General features: G+C 41.6%; 1 protein-coding gene across 2 annotated transcripts in view; it reads right to left on the minus strand.

The window, feature by feature from the left end:
* LOC124789289 (tRNA (cytosine(72)-C(5))-methyltransferase NSUN6) overlaps window positions 1-23,786 on the minus strand; it is a 94,676-nt gene that overhangs the window by 3,498 nt on the left and 67,392 nt on the right. For both annotated transcript variants that reach the window (XM_047256601.1, XM_047256602.1), the window contains one exon: window positions 22,049-22,366. In XM_047256601.1, the coding sequence (XP_047112557.1) occupies window positions 22,049-22,366 (318 nt within the window). The remainder of the gene's footprint in view (window positions 1-22,048; window positions 22,367-23,786) is intronic.

The following is a 23,786-nucleotide window of genomic DNA, read 5'->3' on the forward strand; positions in this document are numbered from 1 at the left end:
TCAGATTGCAGCATCTATGTTACATTTAACAGCATTCAAAGAAAAATAACCAATAAATCTACAAGGTGTCGAAAGTTAGGGTGTTCGCCTGCTCTGGTGCTCTTACACAGCAGCTGCCACTGGTCTAGAGTAATGTACTGTGTCAACTTTGATTTCACTCTGCATAATGTTATTACATAGTGGATATGACAGTCTCTTAGTCTTGGGTAAGAATTATGCAATCTCAACTTTTCCTTTGATATGATTACAAACTGCACACACTTGTTCATATTCTTCATAATGTAAATATATATTCAGGTGATTTTACATTACTGTTCCATTGAGCTGTGCAATAAGGTTGGGTTATGCTGCTATCGGTTGGTGATTGAAATACTTTCCTATCCTGTGATATGTGTTTACAATATGGAACTATTGTACTGACAACTAGTACCATACCATTTTTTCTTACACACAATTTTCTGTGTAATTACAGAACTGAAAATGGCTAACAACTTAGCCAAACCTAGTAATCAATAGAAATAAGAACTGCACCCTGCACTCTCAATAGCTGCAGGCAAGGCTGCCTCCACATTTCAGCTGAGGCTTGACCAATAACGAATTTTTATGTATCCAATAAAGATAAATTCTTTTATTATTGTTTTGTAGACAACAGAGGTCTGAGTGGTCATTCCTTCAGCAGGATCTGAGCAAGCGCACGTGAACAGGAGTTTGCTAGTTACTGGGAGCTTCAATGTTACATGTTATGGAGCCCATTAGCAATATCATATTCAGAGCTGGAAAGAAAGCTAATGTGCATTCGGTATGTCTGCCAAGGAGCCTCAGCAGTGATGTGGAGACAGTCTTGCCTGCAGCTATCGAGAGTGCAGGGTGCAGATATTTGCAAGTTGTTCCTCACATTGTCACCAATGACGCCTGCGCCACGGGTTCTGAAGCTATCCTCAGTTCCGAATGGCAGCTGGCCTCCTACACGGGGTGCAAGCAGAACTCACTATTTGAAGGATTGTTCACAGAGTTGATCAGGATCCTCTGGTTTGGAGCCGACTGGAGGGACTGAAACAATGGCTTCATCGACTCTGTGATGGTCTTTGCTGCAGATTTCTGGACCTCCTTTATTGTGTAGGGAATGTAATACTCCCTTTGATAGGTCAAGGGTGCATTACACAGAGAAAGCACATAATCAGGTAGCACAATGGATTGCGTAAAAGGTTCTTTTAGGCTAGGCAGAAGTCTAAAGTACTTTGATAAACACTCACCAGTTGATACACAGATAGCAAAATCAGACCACATTCAGAGTAAAGTCTCTAAATATTCATAAGAAACATCCTGAATTTACTGCCCTCTACATAAATTATTCTAGGGACCAAGAGCTGTCTGAAACCCAAAGTAGAAAGCTCCGAGATGTATAATGAGTCAAGGAACATATATCAGAAAGACAGGTTAGATGCCATAGGAGGGGAGTATCCACTGCAATTGACAAAAATATTGTCTCTCTTGAGGTCAAATTGAGAGTGACAGTGAAGCTATCTGGCCATCTACAGTTCTGGTTGAAACCAGACAAACTGTTGGATGTTTTTGCTGACCAACTATTCTGCTGTGACAGTTCCAGCATCTTTAAAAAAAACGATCTACAGCCAGTAGCAAGTAAATACCCAGATTGTACAATACTAGCTGGAGGCAAGTACAGACTGGGGTGTATACGGTTTCATTGCAGGGAGAACACATGTACAGTCTTGCAAAGCTCTTTTGAACACATTTTCCAAAAACTAGCTTGAGCAGCTAGTTTGGCAGCACACACCCAATGGAAATATCTTAGACCTTGTAGTTACAAACAGGTTGGACTTATCGATGGTGTCAGTATAGAGATGGAGATTAGTGATCATGAAGTCATCACAGCAACTATGGATAAAAAATTTAATAAATCAGTCAAGAAGACTAGGAGAGAGCTTGTGCTAGAAAGAACAGATAAGCAGATGTTAGCATCTCATTTAGACAATGAACTGACTTCACTTAGCTCCAGTGTGATGGATCTAGATAAATTACACGCAAAGTTTAAACAGATTGTAAATTGTACTGTAGACAACCCCCCATGAACCATGGACCTTGCTGTTGGTGGGGAGGCTTGCGTGCCTCAGCGATACAGATGGCCGTACCGTAGGTGCAACCACAATGGAGGGGTATCTGTTGAGAGGCCAGACAAACGTGTGGTTCCTGAAGAGGAGCAGCAGCCTTTTCAGTAGTTGCAGGGGCAACAGTCTGGATGATTGACTGATCTGGCCTTGTAACATTAATCAAAACGGCTTTGCTGTGCTGGTACTGCGAACGGCTGAAAGCAAGGGGAAACTACAGCCGTAATTTTTCCCGAGGACATGCAGCTTTACTGTATGATTAAATGATGATGGTGTCCTCTTGGGTAAAATATTCCGGAGGTAAAATAGTCCCCCATTTGGATCTCCGGGCGGGGACTACTCAAGAGGACGTCGTTATCAGGAGAAAGAAAACTGGCGTTCTACGGATCGGAGCGTGGAATGTCAGATCCCTTAATCGGGCAGGTAGGTTAGAAAATTTAAAAAGGGAAATGGATAGGTTAAATTTAGATATAGTGGGAATTAGTGAAGTTCGGTGGCAGGAGGAACAAGACTTTTGGTCAGGTGATTACAGGGTAATAAATACAAAATCAAATAGGGGTAATGCAAGAGTAGGTTTAATAATGAATAAAAAAATAGGAGTGCGGGTAAGCTACTACAAACAGCATACTGAACGCATTATTGTGGCCAAGATAGACACAAAGCCCATGCCTACTACAGTAGTACAAGTTTATATGCCAACTAGCTCTGCAGATGATGAAGAAATTGATGAAATGTATGACGAGATCAAAGAAATTATTCAGGTAGTGAAGGGAGACGAAAATTTAATAGTCATGGGTGACTGGAATTCGTCAGTAGGAAAAGGGAGAGAAGGAAACATAGTAGGTGAATATGGATTGGTGGGAAGAAATGAAAGAGGAAGCCACCTTGTAGAATTTTGCACAGAGCATAACTTAATCATAGCTAACACTTGGTTCAAGAATCATAAAAGAAGGTTATATACCTGGAAGAATCCTGGAGATACTAAAAGGTATCAGATAGATTATATAATGGTAAGACAGAGATTTAGGAACTAGGTTTTAAATTGTAAGACATTTCCAGGGGCAGATGTGGATTCTGACCACAATCTATTGGTTATGAACTGCAGATTGAAACTGAAGAAACTGCAAAAAGGTGGGAATTTAAGGAGATGGGACCTGGATAAACTGAAAGAACCAGAAGTTGTACAAAGTTTCAGGGAGAGCATAAGGGAACAATTGACAGGAATGGGGGAAAGAAATACAGTAGAAGAAGAATGGGTAGATCTGAGGGATGAAGTAGTGAAGGCAGCAGACGATCAAGTAGGTAAAAAGACGAGGGCTAGTAGAAATCCTTGGGTAACAGAAGAAATATTGAATTTAATTGATGAAAGGAGAAAATATAAAAATGCAGTAAATGAAGCAGGCAAAAAGGAATACAAACGTCTCAAAAATGAGATCGACAGGAAGTGCAAAATGGCTAAGCAGGGATGGCTAGAGGACAAATGTAAGGATGTAGAGGCTTGTCTCACTAGGGGTAAGATAGATACTGCCTACAGGAAAATTAAAGAGACCTTTGGAGAGAAGAGAACCACTTGTATGAACATCAAGAGCTCAGATGGAAACCCAGTTCTAAGCAAAGAAGGGAAAGCAGAAAGGTGGAAGAAGTATATAGAGGGTTTATACAAGGGCGATGAACTTGAGGACAACATTATGGAAATGGAAGAGGATGTAGATGAAGACAAAATGGGAGATAAGATACTGCGTGAAAAGTTTGACAGAGCACTGAAAGACCTGAGTCGAAACAAGGCCCCGGGAATAGACAACAATCCATTAGAACTACTGATGGCCTTGGGAGAGCCAGTCATGACAAAACTCTACCATCTGGTGAGCAAGATGTATAAGACAGGCGAAATACCCTCAGACTTCAAGAAGAATATAATAATTCCAATCCCAAAGAAAGCAGGTGTTGACAGATGTGAAAATTACCGAACTATCAGTTTAATAAGTCACAGCTGCAAAATACTAACACGAATTCTTCACAGACGAATGGAAAAACTGGTAGAAGCGGACCTCGGGGGAGATCAATTTGGATTCCGTAGAAATGTTGGAACACGTGAGGCAATACTAACCTTACGACTTATCTTAGAAGAAAGATTAAGAAAAGCCAAACCTACGTTTCTAGCATTTGTAGACTTAGAGAAACCTTTTGACAATGTTAACTGGAATACTCTCTTTCAAATTCTGAAGGTGGCAGGGGTAAAATACAGGGAGCGAAAGGCTATTTACAATTTGTACAGAAACCAGATGGCAGTTATAAGAGTCGAGGGGCATGAAAGGGAAGCAGTGGTTGGGAAAGGAGTGAGACAGGGTTGCAGCCTGTCCCCGATGTTATTCAATCTGTATATTGAGCAAGCAGTAAAGGAAACAAAAGAAAAATTCGGAGTAGGTATTAAAATTCATGGAGAAGAAGTAAAAACTTTGAGGTTCGCCGATGACATTGTAATTCTGTCAGAGACAGCAAAGGACTTGGAAGAGCAGTTGAATGGAATGGACAGTGTCTTGAAAGGAGGATATAAGATGAACATCAACAAAAGCAAAACAAGGATAATGGAATGTAGTCAAATCAAATCGGGTGATGCTGAGGGAATTAGATTAGGAAATGAGACACTTAAAGTAGTAAAGGAATTTTGCTATTTAGGGAGTAAAATAACTGATGATGGTCGAAGTAGAGAGGATATAAAATGTAGACTGGCAATGGCAAGGAAATCGTTGCTGAAGAAGAGAAATTTGTTAACATCGAGTATAGATTTAAGTGTCAGGAAGTCGTTTCTGAAAATATTTGTATGGAGTGTAGCTATGTATGGAAGTGAAACATGGACGATAACTAGTTTGGACAAGAAGAGAATAGAAGCTTTCGAAATGTGGTGCTACAGAAGAATGCTGAAGATAAGGTGGGTAGATCATGTAACTAATGAGGAGGTATTGAATAGGATTGGGGAGAAGAGAAGTTTGTGGCACAACTTGACTAGAAGAAGGGATCGGTTGGTAGGACATGTTTTGAGGCATCAAGGGATCACAAATTTAGCATTGGAGGGCAGTGTGGAGGGTAAAAATCGTAGAGGGAGACCAAGAGATGAATACACTAAGCAGATTCAGAAGGATGTAGGTTGCAGTAGGTACTGGGAGATGAAGAAGCTTCCACAGGATAGAGTAGCATGGAGAGCTGCATCAAACCAGTCTCAGGACTGAAGACCACAACAACAACACTGTAGACAAGTATGTGCCTAGTAATCGATTTAAGGACAGGTTTAAAAACAAAATTCAGAAAATGCTGTGGAAGCAAAGACTGTTGCACTCTTGGTTCAAAACGCAATGCGCAAATGACAACAGGAAAAGGTTAGGAGACATTCATGCATCTATGAAAAGGTCTATGTGCAAATCATGTAACAACTATCACTGTCATGCCATAGCAAAAGATCTGGCCTAAAACCTGATAAAATTCTGATCATATGTAAAATAGCTGACTGGGTCTAAGGCTTCCATCTAGTCACTTGTCGACCAGTCTGGTGTAGTAATAGCAGATGGCAATACTAAAGCCAAAGTTTTCACTTTCACATTTAAGAAACTGTTCAAATAGGAGAATCATACAAATATACTGCCACTTGACCATCGTACAGAGTCCTGTGTGGATGACATAGTAATAATCATCCATCATGTAGAGAAACAATCAATCCACAAAATTACAGACCAATATAATTAACATAGGTTTGCTGCAGAATTCTAGAACATTTTCAGAATTTGACTGTAATAAATTTTCTTGAGAGCAAAAAGCTTATGCCCACAAATCAGCACAATTTTAGAACACGTCACTCATGTGAAACTTAGCTTGCCCTTTTTTCACATGACATACTGCATACTATGGATGAAGAGCAATAGGCAGATTCCATTTTTTGAGATTTACAAAACGCAATTGACAAGTTGCCCCATCACAGACTGTTAACAAAGGTACAAGCATGTGGAATAGGTTCCCAGATACGTGACTGGCTTGAAGGCTTCTTAAGTAACAGAATCCCAGTATGCTGTCCTTGACAGCAAATGTTCGTCAGATACAAAGGTATTGCCAGGAGTGTCCCATGGAAGTGTGATACAACCACTATTATTTTCTATAAACATAAATGCTGGCTGACAGGGTGGGTAGCAATCTATGATTGTTTGCTGATGATGCTGTGGTGTACAGCAAGGTGTTGAAGTTTCGTAACTAACAGCATACAATATGACTTACGCAAAATTTCCATTTGATGTAATGAATGGCAGCTAGTTCTACATGTTGAGAAACATACATTAACACAAATGAGTAGGGAAAAACAAACCCGTAATGTTCAGATACAGCATTAATAGTATCCTGCTTGACAGGAATAACATTGTAGCAAAGTTATATGAAAGGGAAAGAGCATGTGAGGACTGTGGTAGAGAAGCTAAATGGTCGACTTTGTTTCACTGAGAGAATTTTAGGTAAGTGTGATTCATCTCTACAAGAGACCAGATATAGGACACTAGTGCAACCTATTCTTGAGTGCTGCTCAAGTGTTTGAGAACCACACCAGGTCAGGTTAAATGAAGACATTGAAGCAATTCTGAGGCATGCTGCTAGATTTGTTGCTGGTAGGTTCGAACAACATGCAACTATAATGCATAAGCTTTGGAAATTCAAATAGGAAGGTGATGTTCTTTTCAAGGAACATTATTGAGAAAATTTAGAGAACTGGCATTTGAAGCTGACTGCAGACAGATTCTAATACCACCGATATACGATTCACGTATGGATCACAAAGATAATATACAAGAAATCAGGAATCATATGGAGGCACACAGACAATTATTTTTCCCTTGCTCTATATGCGAGGGGAACAGGAGAGGAAATGACTAGTAGTGGCATAGGGTACCCCCTGTCATGCACCGTATAGTGGCTTGCCTCCAAGTAGAAATATCAACAATATAGGAAAAGACAGATTGCTACTTACTGTAAAGAAGACACATCAAGTTTCAGACAGGCACAATTAAAAGACACTTACACATAGCTTTCGGCCACAGCCTTCAGCAGTGCAGGAGAGACACACACCATTCACACACACAAGCAAGCACATCTCATGCACACAGGACTGTCAACTCCAGCATCTTAGGCTGGAATGTGATATCGGTCTTTCCCTACATTGTTATATGTATGTATGTGTATGTCTATGTAGAACTACATTTGGTCAAAATTAATGGAGTCATAGAGCACGAAATTCTTCACACCCTCCTACTTCAACGGTGGTCCACAGGTATGAAAATCATGAGGAGGTGCCCTGTGCAGAAAGATCATTTGATTTTGTAGAACCATGACGCGAGTTACATATTCAGCTCACCAAACAAAATTGGTCATTCATGGGCAGAGAGAGAGACTATCTAGAATTTTTCAGGTTATGAGTGTATCAGACCTATGCCAATGTGCTCAGATACACTTTGGCCAAATAATCAGAACCATTTAAGAAGACTACATCAAACATCAGTGACACACATATTTTCAACAACCAGGCACTTTGTCAGTCATAGAATACTGATTGATGACTGGACATCCAATGAATTTTGGTTAAATGAAAGTGCTAACACCAATCTCTAACTTCTGGGACACAACCTCAAAAGAAATGAATAAAGTCAAAATTGCCTAAAATCTTGATGATACAACTCAACTCAGACTACTGTTGGAGCGATGGCAACTCTGAAATATGCATGTTTGTTACAGTTCTCTTGTCATTTGCCCAAGGATTTTTTGTTTAATTTATATAGTGGGAAAAACTGAAAAACTACGTTGTAAAGAAAGCTCAGTACATTTCACATTAGTTTTAAGAACTGTTCTCCCAGAACCATTATTATGGATATGCAAACTACTGAAAACTCAGTGACATATGGAAACAAATGCACACCATCATCGACATCAGTGTAATCTCTGGTTACAGTCAGCAGTACTATATCATTCACACCTGTGTCATTCAATTCCTTACTTGACCCTCAATTGGCTTCCTATAATAGACAATTATGTACTTTAACAACTGGTTTGATTTTGGCAGGGAATTACTGTGATGAGTGCACCAAGAATATTTGATACAAGAAATATGTCTCAAAAGACTGACAATGTAATGTTTACATAGTGTCTCATTTATTGTATTACTCTTTTAATGGGATAATACATACGTTTTCCTCCCTGTTTCTGATTTACAGTATATTGACCACTCTACGGCTTTCGTACAATGTTGCCTCTTTGCATTTGTTGTAATTCCACTACAAATACATCATGTTTGTTGCATGAGAAACAAATTTTGGAAGCTCAAGAGGAAAAAATAGCTCAGTAACTCACCTCAAACTTTTTTAAAGAATGGTTGTATTTTCTATCATCATTATTTCAAATTGGTAATCTAAAGTAAATACGAAAAATAAATCTTGAAGCTTGGTCTTTTTGTAGTATATATTGGTCTTGAAGATAAATCAGTTAAATATGTGGCTGGTTTTAATCTTCTTTGAGGTTCTTGGGAGCTCAGACTCTTCCCTTATGCACTTTTTGGCAGGTCCCCCAGAATCCGAATCCCGAATTGTCACCATTGTTGTTCAGTATAGCACTGGACAAAGTGATGAGGCAGTGGAGAGCAATAAATGAGGAAATGGGAATACCAAAGACCCATGTGGGGGATGAAAAGGACAACAGGGAGTGGACTGTCTTGCCTTTGCAGATGACATAGCAATAGTAAGTAAGATGGAAGAAGACGCAAAGACACAACTCGACAACTCAAGTAAGGTAGCCAGAAAGGTGGGACTGAGGATCGTCTATAACAAGACAAAGACATTACATACCACTGCAGACTGGAAAACACCAGAAGGCACTGTGCAAATTGTGGACAAGTTTAAATACCTGGGAGAATTTATAACAGGAACGAACAGGAGCAAGGAGGGAATAAGAGAGGGTAAAGGAGATAAAGGCCAGCCTTCTGTATGACGAGAGAGATATACAATAAAAAGAATATATCCACAGAGGCAAAGATAAGTCACTACAAGGCAACAGTGAGGAATGCAGTATTATATGCTGCTGAGACGATGACACTAGGAAGAAATGGGGCAGAACAACTAGAGAAAGAAGAGAGAAAAATACTAGGTCCCAAAAGAGGTTGAGAGAGATGGATGCAAAGACCTAGGGAAGAACTGTACCAGAACATGAGAACAATATCCGGGGAAATCAAACTCAAAAGGGCAAGGTTTGCTGGACATGTAATTAGGATGAGTATGGAGAGAATGACAAAGAGAATGTGGAAAAAAAAAACAGGGAGGACAAGGGGAAAGACAGGAACCAAGTGGGTTGTTGAACTTCGGAAGGGCTGGTTGGAATTGCGGATCACAATCGAAGGAAAGGAAAATTGGAGGAACAAATATACACCAACCAATATGCTGGAGATCAACGACAGAGAAGAATACAGGAAAAGATTAGAGTGTCACCAGTGGAGCCGACAGGAGAAAAGGACACTGAAGATATTTGAACAAGAGTGGGAGAGAAGAAGAGAAAGAATGAAGAGGTTCTGGGAGAAGAAGAGGAAAACGCAGTCCACGAAGGGGCTACCCATGGTCCTACAGAGACCATAATGCAAGAAGAAGAAGAAGAAGAAGAAATGGCCAGTTTTCTTGACCCAGTATTCTTCTAAGCAGCCAGTTTCCGAAGTGTTAAGGAAAGGATCTGATTTACCCATCAAAAATTGGACTTTATTTCTGAACAACTGTATCACCTCCACCTGAAGATGTCTGTGGAGCTATCCTATGGCTCATGGAACTGGACAAATGGAACAACATGGGCCAAATCAGATAGGATTTGGTCACATCGAGACAGACAGCAAAGTTTAGCTGGCTTGAGACATCTTTCCAGTAAGAAATTGTTATTCGATGCTCCATCATTAATATGATGGGCTATCTAGGCAATGCTACGATGATGGTTTTAGGTAAAGAACTGAACTTTGCCCAATGTCAAAAGTTTTGCCAATACCTGTATTCTTCAGTGCCACTGAAGAAGCTGTTCAACCACTCCCCATGGTGTCAGCAGATGAAATAAAGACTTAAAACGTGCCAAGCCGTTATGAAGACTCACCCACAAAGGAGTGATATTTCTGTGGCAGGGAGAGCTGCCACAGATAGAGCTGCACTATGTAAGCTTCACCAAGATGTCTACATGGTAGTTCTTCCAGTTGATAAATGTAATGCCATTGTTTTAATGTCTTGTGATGACTACCATAACAACATGTACAGTTTATAGCGTGATAGCAATTACTGGAAGATCAGTAAAGATACCACTAACCAGGTGGTGGGGAAGATTACTTCACTTCTCGATGACTCCACTCTTCCACTAGGAGTTGTGTAAGGATTGAAATCAAGTGGTGTGCAGTCCCTCTGAGGCTTTATAGGTTTCTAAAGGTTCATAAGAAAAATGTTCCTATAAGTCCACTAGCGAGTAACAGTGGCTCTCCAAACAACGACTGTATCAATCACTGCATACCATTATTATGGCCTGTTGTGAGGAAAATGTCCTCATCATGTACACAACTCAGCAGACTTCAATGGAAAACTAAAATCACTGAAACTGAACAGTTCTGATCTATTAGTCTGTGAACAGTTCTGATCTATTAGTCTGATTTGATGTGGTGTCTTTATTCACAAAGGTTCCCTTTCAGATTTCTTATCTCTTAGTGGCAAAAGTTTTGATAAAGAGATTTCAGCTTTGTAGCAAAATGTTACGAACTCAACATCCTTTTTGTTTAATAATGAATGTTTTGAACAAACTGATGGGTGTTTTACACCTGCCACCTTCAGAATTTGAAAGACAGTATTCCAGTCAACATTGTCAAAAGCTTTCTCTAAGTCTACAAATGCGAAAAATGTAGGCTTGCCTTTCCTTAACCTATCTTCTAAGATAAATCGTTGGGTCAGCATTGCCTCGCGTGTTCCAACATTTCTTTGGAATCCAAACTCAACTTCCCCAAGGTCAGCTTCTAGCAGTTTTCCACTAATTTGTAACAAATCTGTGTTAGTATTTTGGAACCATGATTTATTAAATTGATAGTTCAGTAATTTTCACATCTGATTGGAATTGGAATTATTATATTCTTCTTGAAGTCTGAGGGTATTTCGCCTGTCTCATACATCTTGCTCACCAAATGGAAGAGTTTTACCAAGGCTGGCTCTCCCAAGGCAATCAGTAGATCTAATAGAATGTTATCTACTCCCAGGCTTAGGTCTTTCAGTGCTCTGTCAAATTTTTCACACAGTACCATATCTCCCATTTCATCTTCATCTACATCCTCTTCCATTTCCATAATATTGCCCTCAAGTATATCATCCTTTTATATATCCTCTATATACTCCTTCCACCTTTCTGCTTTCCCTTCTTTGCTTAGGATTGGTTTTCCATCTGAGCTCTTGGTATTCATACAGGTGTTTCTCTTTTCTCCAAAGCTCTCTTTAATTTTCCTGTGGGCAGTATCAATATTACCCCTAGTGAGATAAGCCTCTACATCCTTACATTTGTCCTCTAGCCATGCCTGCTTAGCCATTTTGCACTTCCTGTCAATCTCATTTTTGAGACTTTTGTATTCCTTTTTGCCTGCTTTATTTACTGCAATTTCATATTTTCTTCTTTCATCAATTAAATTCAATATTTCTTCTGTTACCCAAGGATTTCTACTAGCCCTTGTCTTTTTACCTACTTGATCCTCTGCTGCCTTCACTATTTCATCTATCAAAGCTACTCATTCTTCTTCTCTTGTATTTCTTTCCCCTGTTCTTGTCAACTGTTCCCTAATGCTCTCTCTGAAAGTCTCTACAACCTCTTGTTCTTTCAGTTTACCCAGGATACAGGTCCTATCTCCTTAAATTCCAACCTTTCTGTAGTTTCTTCAGTTTTAATCTACAGTTCATAACCAATAAATTGTCGTCAGAGCCCACATCTGCCCTTGGAAATGTCTTACAATTTAAATCCTGGTTCCTAAATCTCTGTCTTTATCATTATCTAATCTATCTCAACCTTCTAGTGTCACCAGGCCTCTTCCATGTATACAACCTTCTTTCATGATTCTGTTGGGTCTCAGCGGTGGAATAAGCAACTGAAATTCATTTTGTGACAAATTTAATTATTAGAGATAGTGGCTTCAGATTGGATAAGTAAAGGGAGCCAGCACTTTCCATAATAAACTTGCAAAGGTTTCACCACTGTGCAGCTCCCAGTGATACGACGACATCCCAGTGTGAGTTGTCCGTGCAGCCACAGACCAAATCTTGCACATGTATAATTGTTTGCCATCACTCATTGTCCCTGACACCTGTGTGTCTGAGGCCACATGTTCAGTGGTGTGGTCCGCAAGTTTAAAACAACAGAATGAGTGTTGGAGCGGCAATCTTCCTTCTCAACTGTACTGAAGGTCACTGCATCGAGAGACCAACATGACAACAATAGAATGCCCTTCTGGGTTTTCTTTTAGGACTCCACCACCAATTCTGGAGCAGAATCTCAGAGTGATTTGTAACAAAGTGATTCTGTACATTTCTTTCTGTCCATGAACAGTTTAACTCTCAGAATGAACTGAATTTTTCAGAATCATTTTTAAGTTTCCCTCAGGTATCTAGCAAATTCAGTTTTCCGGAGTGTTCCAGATGAAGTCAACAACCTGTCCAGTGCTACTGTACATTTAAAAGTTGGGAAACTACTCCTGGATTTTAAAAATTTAATTCATTATCCAGTAAGGAAAGGAGGATGTATTAGGAAAGTTTGGGGAGGAAGACTCAATCACTCAGGCCATAGGTTGATAGGATGGGTCCCTCTTTACTTGGAATTACGGTGGCCTGCCATTTCATCCTAACATTCCCAAACATACCCCTCTTTCCTCACTGAGAAAGGAAGTAACAGGTTGAAAAGCTAGGAATAGCTTTTTCTGCAGCAGGGAAGAGCAAGAATGCTGCAAAGGTCTCACCTCTCAGAGGCAGTTTCCCAAGACAGAGGTAGTTTTCTGGGAAGAGCTGGTGGTTTCCCGGAACTGAGGTAGAGGTGGGGGCAGATGTGAATGGTTAGTTCATTTTGTTCAGTAATCTGAAATGTAGAGAAAGTCCTTTTCAAAGCTCTCATTCCAGTCATTTATTATTAGACTCAGTTGGTTACAGGACTACTCAATATTGCAACAGAAGTGGAGAGGCGTTGAATGATCTTTTAAAATTTTTTCTTTTTCACAAAAGCATTGTCAGTGTCAAGTTTTCAGCACTGTCTGCATTCTTCTTGTTATTGTGAAAATTTTTTCTTCTCTTACAAAAACATGAGCTTACAGAATTTTGCCTTACTATCATGCTAATGAAGTTGCAACTGTAATGGAATCCTGATCACAGTACATTATTAAACAAGCAGCTAAGGACATGTCGGGTCCGCAGATTACAAAAAGCTCTTTTTCAGTATAATAAAACATCATATTTGTTCCCTTATGTTGTTGCAAGCTGACAATTTCTCCTTCCATCAGCTATCAGTGGCCCTTTACTGGGACTCAAACCCACATTTCCCACTTACCACCAGCAGTGCCTTACTGGATACGCTATCCAAGCATGCTCCCTGGAGCAACCCAAACTTTCACACGTCACACGCCTATCGTCTACTTCTCCTGGATTATTAATTCATTTACCCATTCTCACGTATCTGTGCATGTTTTTAGACTCAAAACAACGAGGCGGCGTAGGATATCATTGCCATTTTTGTCACAGGTCTGTCTGCAACTTATATTTAGTTTTTATGACGAACTGCAATTTCAAATACTGAAATTTTTTCCTGAAATTCAACTCAACTGGAGAACAGCATTTAGTCACAAAATTCGTTATTTATTAGAGCAGATCTAGATTTCAACTATTACTAAAAATGCAAAGACAGGTAGAATTAACAACAGACACAACTATGCCGAATACTACAACTACAGGAAACAGTATGTGTGTGTACATAGCAATAACATTCCAGTTACCAAAGAATGACACAGGTCCCAACATGTTAGGGCATAAACAGTGATAAAACTGACACAAGCCTTTATATGACCAACACAAAACTAATGTTGCTGCTTACATCCTTTACAAATGGCACAAACATAAAAAAAATGTGGCAGTATACGTGTGATGTGTTACGACAGCAAAAGGAACCTGTGACCACTGAAGGCAGTGCCACAAGTTCCTCCAAAAATCGTAACACAACACACACACAAATGTAATACTCACTAATGTACATCCACCCGATGATGGAGGTTTAAACCTTCGAAACGTGTCGTGGAAATAAATAAAACGGTGACTGGTAACAGTGAACTTGTTGTTTCATTTAATGTCAGTAACAGTCACAGTAAAGCCTAACCTAAAAATGTTCACATTTAAAAATAAAAAATATGATAAGGCGAAATGTGGATTTGTTCAAATATTTGGTTTTGTACTATAAAGCTCTTTGAAATACAACATTACTTAAATGTAGCCCAGACTGGGTGCCCCATGACCTTACTTCATGTTTTTATACTATTTTACTTCACTGTACATTTCCATGGTTACTTAAAATATTTTATACTGTTTAACATACATTGAGTCAAATGTTGTATGAAACTTTTGTAAGTGGATTTTAAGCCATTAGTCTTAATATTAAATTCACTATGCATTTATCGTCATCTTATTACTCAGGGGATGCTGCATATTCTTTATGATTTTATTTGCATGTAAATTTTGTTTTTTGTTTTTATAGATTTATATATTCACTGTGTAATTTGTAAATTCCAAATATACGATTCAGCTACATCTTTACTAAAAATTTTAAACACATTTTCTTGGCTACATATTCCAGTAGACACCACTAGAGGTCCTTAACAATGTATGTTCATGTTGATTGCAACAGGTGTAAGTAACGGCCTTAGTTTTGTGTCCGTCATGCAAAAGCTTGTGTCATTTATCAGCGTTTATGCTCAGACGCAGAGAGATCTATGTCACTCTTTGGTAATTGGTATGTTCTTGTTATGTACACACATGTATGGTTTCCTGTAGCTATGGTATTAGACACATTTATACCTGTTGCTGATTCTTGATTCCATCCCCCTTTTATTTTATAACACCAATAATGACTATATAATAGTTGCAATCTAGATCTGCTCTGATAAATCATGGATTTTGCAACTGAAGGCTGTCCTCCTCTAAATTGGAACACTCAGTGGTAACTGTGCTCACAAGGATCTAATAGATTCCAACTTAATTAACTATCACAGGTACAGAGGTATTGCCTGAAGCAGCAACATGTGAAAATTTGTGCTGGGCTGGAACTCAAATCTGGATTTCTCACTTATCGCAAATGGTTGCCTTACCATTTCAGATATCTAAGCATACTCCCAGAACTGACCCAAACTTCCACACGTCACATGCCTAGCTATTTCTTATCACAGATTTTTCATTCCGTTAACCCACACTCACACAGCTTGTGAGTCCTGTGCAGGGTTTTAGAATCAAGATAATGGGAAGACATAAACTATCATTGAGATTTTTATCACTGGCCTGGCTTCACCTTATACATATTTATATTACATCTTTATATATCTGTGGAATGTTCTCATATAGCCTAAGTGGTAAAGCAACAGGATAATCAAGAAATCCACAACTGAATCCCGGTCAGGCACAAGAAATAAATTTCAATATTTGAGTTGTAGTTCGTCAGCTAATAAAAATATTTCAGATATTAGCCAGACAACATAGTACTCTAGTCTTTAAGAATTGTATTTGCCAAAACATCAGTTTTGATACGAATTGTTTATGAAATAGGACTGATGTAATGGATAACTCTCTGTCACGCTACTGTAAGGCTCGCAAGCAGAAGCAGGTGCAGAACATATAATTCATCATTTTGAGATCAGAGATAAGATATATACCTCCTCCCAAACCTGAAGACTAATTGTATATGTTAGCTACATTTCATAGGCAGTAAAGTATGATCTAAAATGCAACAAACATAAACTTGTAGTGACTCCTATTTTTCATTGCAAACTACTATACTTTCATGCAGTGGCCTATGTAACTTTGAAATATCACAATAACTGTGATCATTAATGAAAGATAGACAGTCCAACATAAATCTGATAAAGGAGGCTATAAGTAACACAATTTTTCACCAAATAGTTTATTTAAAATAGTGTGAGACTACAGAGCAGCTGGTGAGCATGCATTGTTGTTTCCTCATGTACTGTGCCAGCCACCTGCCACATCAAACTAGGCAAAGAATGTTTAATTTAATCTGGCTAGGCAGGTTGCACCTACCCACTGTGGTTGGCACTGCCATCCAGTTTCCACAGTATGGTGCCCCATTAGATAACACGGCAATATTCTTCATGCTGCTTCAAGCTGCCTCACATTGGCCCCCATTGGGTGGTTTATGTGCATTCTTTGCATACACCCTTACCTTTCCTAAATCATTTCAATCAACTGCTAGGATGGTTCCTTCATCAATGACAAGGCCAGCAGCCTCTCCTATCCTCATAAGGGCATACGTATATATTCCACGTGGATGTATATTTTTTCATTGTATTACTATGAAAAATGCTATATCATTGGGAAATGATCCTTGGATGAATATATAAATTCACTACTGCAAAGAGCACTGTTAGCAGCAACTTTTCACAAAAGACCACTGACAGAAGTCTTTCAACTTCTATCAGTTCTAAACTAAGGGGTTCAAATGCCAAGATAAGGCACCTACGTAATATAGGGAATTATTTTATGAACTTTAGTATATATTTCTTAGTAGTTCATGCACACTATTGTATTTCTGAGTAAATACAAACGAGTTACTTTTTATTTATCCCACACTTAGTAGTACCATTTCACTAGAGACCTGTGGAATGAGCTTTACCTCTTAAGCACCTACTTCTTGTGTAAATTAAATATTGTGTGTTCTATTTTCACCTCATGTTCACATTGCCAAGTATCTCCTTAAGTTTTCATTGTAGAATAAACTATGTATCTAACTAAATGTAATCACAATATAATGGAAGGAAACATTCCACGTGGGAAAAATTATATATAAAAACAAAGATGAGGTGACTTACCGAACAAAAACGCTGGCAGGTCGATAGACACACAAACAAACACAAACATACACACAAAATTCAAGCTTTCGCAACAAATTGTTGCCTCATCAGGAAAGAGGGAAGGAGAGGGGAAGACGAAAGGAAGTGGGTTTTAAAGGAGAGGGTAAGGAGTCATTCCAATCCCGGGAGCGGAAAGACTTACCTTAGGGGGAAAAAAGGACAGGTATACACTCGCACACACGCACATATCCATCCACACATACAGACACAAGCAGACATATTTAAAGACAAAGAGTTTGGGCAGAGATGTCAGTCGAGGCAGAAGTGTAGAGGCAAAGAAGTTGTTGAAAGACAGGTGAGGTATGAGTGGCGGCAACTTGAAATTAGCGGAGATTGAGGCCTGGCGGATGACGAGAAGAGAGGATGTACTGAAGGGCAAGTTCCCATCTCCGGAGTTCGGATAGGTTGGTGTTGGTGGGAAGTATCCAGATAACCCGGACGGTGTAACACTGTGCCAAGATGTGCTGGCCGTGCACCAAGGCATGTTTAGCCACAGGGTGATCCTCATTACCAACAAACACTGTCTGCCTGTGTCCATTCATGCGAATGGACAGTTTGTTGCTGGTCATTCCCACATAGAATGCGTCACAGTGTAGGCAGGTCAGTTGGTAAATCACGTGGGTGCTTTCACACGTGGCTCTGCCTTTGATCGTGTACACCTTCCGGGTTACAGGACTGGAGTAGGTGGTGGTGGGAGGGTGCATGGGACAGGTTTTGCATCGGGGGCGGTTACAAGGATAGGAGCCAGAGGGTAGGGAAGGTGGTTTGGGGATTTCATAGGGATGAACTAACAGGTTACGAAGGTTAGGTGGACGGCGGAATGACACTCTTGGCGGAGTGGGGAGGATTTCATGAAGGATGGATCTCATTTCAGGGCAGGATTTGAGGAAGTCGTATCCCTGCTGGAGAGCCACATTCAGAGTCTGGTCCAGTCCCGGAAAGTATCCTGTCACAAGTGGGGCACTTTTGTGGTTCTTCTGTGGGGGATTCTGGGTTTGAGGGGACGAGGAAGTGGCTCTGGTTATTTGCTTCTGTACCAGGTCGGGAGGGTAGTTGCGGGATGCGAAAGCTGTTTTCAGGTTGTTGGTGTAATGATTCAGGGATTCCGGACTGGAGCAGATTCGTTTGCCACGAAGACCTAGGCTGTAGGGAAGGGACCGTTTGATGTGGAATGGGTGGCAGCTGTCATAATGGAGGTACTGTTGCTTGTTGGTGGGTTTGATGTGGACGGACGTGTGAAGTTGGCCATTGGACAGGTGGAGGTCAACGTCAAGGAAAGTGGCATGGGATTTGGAGTAGGACCAGGTGAAACTGATGGAACCAAAGGAGTTGAGGTTGGAGAGGAAATTCTGGAGTTCTTCTTCACTGTGAGTCCAGATCATGAAGATGTCATCAATAAATCTGTACCAAACTTTGGGTTGGCAGACTTGGGTAACCAAGAAGGCTTCCTCTAAGCGACCCATGAATAGGTTGGCGTACGAGGGGGCCATCCTGGTACCCATGGCTGTTCCCTTTAATTGTTGGTATGTCTGGCCTTCAAAAGTGAAGAAGTTGTGGGTCAGGATGAAGCTGGCTAAGGTGATGAGGAAAGAGGTTTTAGGTAGGGTGGCAGGTGATCGGCGTGAAAGGAAATGCTCCATCGCAGCGAGGCCCTGGACATGCGGAATATTTGTGTATAAGGACGTGGCATCAATGGTTACAAGGATGGTTTCCGGGGGTAACAGATTGGGTAAGGATTCCAGGCGTTCAAGGAAGTGGTTGGTGTCCTTGATGAAGGATGGGAGACTGCATGTAATGGGTTGAAGGTGTTGATCTACGTAGGCAGAGATACGTTCTGTGGGGGCTTGGTAACCAGCTACAATGGGGCGGCCGGGATGATTGGGTTTGTGGATTTTAGGAAGAAGGTAGAAGGTAGGGGTGCGGGGTGTCGGTGGGGTCAGGAGGTTGATGGAGTCAGGTGAAAGGTTTTGCAGGGGGCCTAAGGTTCTGAGGATTCCTTGAAGCTCCGCCTGGACATCGGGAATGGGGTTACCTTGGCAAACTTTGTATGTGGTGTTGTCTGAAAGCTGACGCAGTCCCTCAGCCACATACTCCCGATGATCAAGTACCACGGTCGTGGAACCCTTGTCCGCCGGAAGAATGACGATGGATCGGTCAGCCTTCAGATCACGGATAGCCTGGGCTTCAGCAGTGGTGATGTTGGGTGTAGGATTAAGGTTTTTTAAGAAGGATTGAGATGCTAGGCTGGAAGTCAGAAATTCCTGGAAGGTTTGGAGAGGGTGATTTTGAGGAAGAGGAGGTGGGTCCCGCTGTGACGCTGCCTGGAACAGTTCCGTCCTCCGTCACAGCGGGACCCACCTCCTCTTCCTCAAAATCACCCTCTCCAAACCTTCCAGGAATTTCTGACTTCCAGCCTAGCATCTCAATCCTTCTTAAAAAACCTTAATCCTACACCCAACATCACCACTGCTGAAGCCCAGGCTATCCGTGATCTGAAGGCTGACCGATCCATCGTCATTCTTCCGGCGGACAAGGGTTCCACGACCGTGGTACTTGATCATCGGGAGTATGTGGCTGAGGGACTGCGTCAGCTTTCAGACAACACCACATACAAAGTTTGCCAAGGTAACCCCATTCCCGATGTCCAGGCGGAGCTTCAAGGAATCCTCAGAACCTTAGGCCCCCTGCAAAACCTTTCACCTGACTCCATCAACCTCCTGACCCCACCGACACCCCGCACCCCTACCTTCTACCTTCTTCCTAAAATCCACAAACCCAATCATCCCGGCCGCCCCATTGTAGCTGGTTACCAAGCCCCCACAGAACGTATCTCTGCCTACGTAGATCAACACCTTCAACCCATTACATGCAGTCTCCCATCCTTCATCAAGGACACCAACCACTTCCTTGAACGCCTGGAATCCTTACCCAATCTGTTACCCCCGGAAACCATCCTTGTAACCATTGATGCCACGTCCTTATACACAAATATTCCGCATGTCCAGGGCCTCGCTGCGATGGAGCATTTCCTTTCACGCCGATCACCTGCCACCCTACCTAAAACCTCTTTCCTCATCACCTTAGCCAGCTTCATCCTGACCCACAACTTCTTCACTTTTGAAGGCCAGACATACCAACAATTAAAGGGAACAGCCATGGGTACCAGGATGGCCCCCTCGTACGCCAACCTATTCATGGGTCGCTTAGAGGAAGCCTTCTTGGTTACCCAAGTCTGCCAACCCAAAGTTTGGTACAGATTTATTGATGACATCTTCATGATCTGGACTCACAGTGAAGAAGAACTCCAGAATTTCCTCTCCAACCTCAACTCCTTTGGTTCCATCAGTTTCACCTGGTCCTACTCCAAATCCCATGCCACTTTCCTTGACGTTGACCTCCACCTGTCCAATGGCCAACTTCACACGTCCGTCCACATCAAACCCACCAACAAGCAACAGTACCTCCATTATGACAGCTGCCACCCATTCCACATCAAACGGTCCCTTCCCTACAGCCTAGGTCTTCGTGGCAAACGAATCTGCTCCAGTCCGGAATCCCTGAATCATTACACCAACAACCTGAAAACAGCTTTCGCATCCCGCAACTACCCTCCCGACCTGGTACAGAAGCAAATAACCAGAGCCACTTCCTCGTCCCCTCAAACCCAGAATCCCCCACAGAAGAACCACAAAAGTGCCCCACTTGTGACAGGATACTTTCCGGGACTGGACCAGACTCTGAATGTGGCTCTCCAGCAGGGATACGACTTCCTCAAATCCTGCCCTGAAATGAGATCCATCCTTCATGAAATCCTCCCCACTCCGCCAAGAGTGTCATTCCGCCGTCCACCTAACCTTCGTAACCTGTTAGTTCATCCCTATGAAATCCCCAAACCACCTTCCCTACCCTCTGGCTCCTATCCTTGTAACCGCCCCCGATGCAAAACCTGTCCCATGCACCCTCCCACCACCACCTACTCCAGTCCTGTAACCCGGAAGGTGTACACGATCAAAGGCAGAGCCACGTGTGAAAGCACCCACGTGATTTACCAACTGACCTGCCTACACTGTGACGCATTCTATGTGGGAATGACCAGCAACAAACTGTCCATTCGCATGAATGGACACAGGCAGACAGTGTTTGTTGGTAATGAGGATCACCCTGTGGCTAAACATGCCTTGGTGCACGGCCAGCACATCTTGGCACAGTGTTACACCGTCCGGGTTATCTGGATACTTCCCACCAACACCAACCTATCCGAACTCCGGAGATGGGAACTTGCCCTTCAGTACATCCTCTCTTCTCGTCATCCGCCAGGCCTCAATCTCCGCTAATTTCAAGTTGCCGCCACTCATACCTCACCTGTCTTTCAACAACTTCTTTGCCTCTACACTTCTGCCTCGACTGACATCTCTGCCCAAACTCTTTGTCTTTAAATATGTCTGCTTGTGTCTGTATGTGTGGATGGATATGTGCGTGTGTGCGAGTGTATACCTGTCCTTTTTTCCCCCTAAGGTAAGTCTTTCCGCTCCCGGGATTGGAATGACTCCTTACCCTCTCCTTTAAAACCCACTTCCTTTCGTCTTCCCCTCTCCTTCCCTCTTTCCTGATGAGGCAACAATTTGTTGCGAAAGCTTGAATTTTGTGTGTATGTTTGTGTTTGTTTGTGTGTCTATCGACCTGCCAGCGTTTTTGTTCGGTAAGTCACCTCATCTTTGTTTTTATATATAAATGTAATCACAGTAATACTTACAGCTTTAAAAAGTTTACGCTGAAGAATAGGGTATGACTGTAACTGTTGTATGCTGATATCATTGCGTAACTGTGGTCTCTGTCCCAAAGCACTGCATGGTGCATCTAACAGGACACGATCAAATGATTCAGGAGGAAATAGTGGGCAGTGCGGCAAGGAATGATCTTCACCTGCCTTACACATGTTTGTGTCAGGGGTTTGAACTGATTTTGTAGTGTCCCCAACATATGTTTCCACACATTTCACAGAGAACTCTTCACATTTTCTTTTAATAATATTCACTTTTCCCTGTGTCTTGTCAACAGCAACAATCCGTCCCTGTAATAAAACACAATCATGACATATTTACAAGGAAAATAACAGTTCAAAATGAAACTACAATCTCTCTCTCTCTCTCTCTCTCTCTCACACACACACACACACACACACACACACACACACACACAGAGAGAGAGAGAGAGAGAGAGAGAGAGAGAGAGAGAGAGAGAGAGAGAGAGATGCTGAAGAAACTGAACTGGGAGACTCTTTAAGATTGACATGAACTACACCAAGAAAACTAACTTACAAAGTTTCAAGAACCAGCTTTAAATGATGAATCTAGGACTATACTACGACCCACTACATGTCGATCCTGTTGGAGTTATGAGAACATAGTTAGATTAATTACAGCAAGCACAGGGTCATTTAAATTACCATTCTTCCAGCAATACAAGGTGCATTCCACAAGTAATGCGACCAAATCCATAAAAAAAAAATCATTTATTGAATATATTCATACAAATAATCAAAAATTTTCAAAATAGCACCCTCTTGCATCGATACGTTTCTAGAGGCAGTGTTTCCATGCCTGGAAGGCATCCTGGAATGCCTTTCCTGGAATGTCCTTTGGAGCTGATGTAACATGCGCCTGGATGCTTTCAATCGTGTTCCAATGTTTTCCTTTCATGACTCCTTTTAACTGAGGAAACAAAAAAAAGTCAGCAGGAGTCAGGTCAGGACTGTAGGGAGGCTGGGGAACCAACAGGGTCTTGGTCCTGGTCAGGAAGTCATTGACAATGAAGGCGCTGTGACTCAGCGCGTTGTCGTGGTGAACTTTCCACATGTCCTTGATGTCGCTTCGGCAGCGCGAGACACTCCTTTTCAGTCTTTTGAGCACTTCCAAGTAGAAAGCTGAGTTCACTGTAGTCCCAGTAGGTATGAATTTGTGGTGGACAATGCCTCCGACGTAAAAGAAGACAATGAGCATGGTTTTGATCCTGGACTTGCTCATGCATGCCTTCTTGGGATGGGGCGACGATGGGGTGTGCCACTCTGAACTCTGCCTTTTTGTCTCAGGGTTGTACTAAAAAATCCACAACTCATCACCAATGATAACTAAGTATAAAAATTGAGGATCATTTTCACACATTCCCAACATTTCTCGGCACTGAAGCACTCGCATGTGCTTGTGTTCATAGGTCAACACTTTTGGGACAAGTTTGGCACACACCTTTCTCATGTTCAAATCTTCGGTCACAATGCGGAAAATGGTTGTTTTTGACATGTTTAGAGTTTGTGCTATCAATTGAAGGCTCAGCCGTATGTCAGAGTTCAAACAATCGTGCACATGCGTCACATTTTTGTCGACTCGTGCAGTTGATGGCTGTCCACTGCGAGGTTCGTTGGTGATCTCCTCTCGGCCCTCCATGAACAACTTGTGGCATCGGAAAACTTGTGATTTGGACAAGCAATCATTTCC

Source organism: Schistocerca piceifrons, chromosome 3 (assembly GCF_021461385.2).
Source record: "Schistocerca piceifrons isolate TAMUIC-IGC-003096 chromosome 3, iqSchPice1.1, whole genome shotgun sequence".
Taxonomy (NCBI): Eukaryota; Metazoa; Arthropoda; class Insecta; order Orthoptera; family Acrididae; genus Schistocerca; species Schistocerca piceifrons.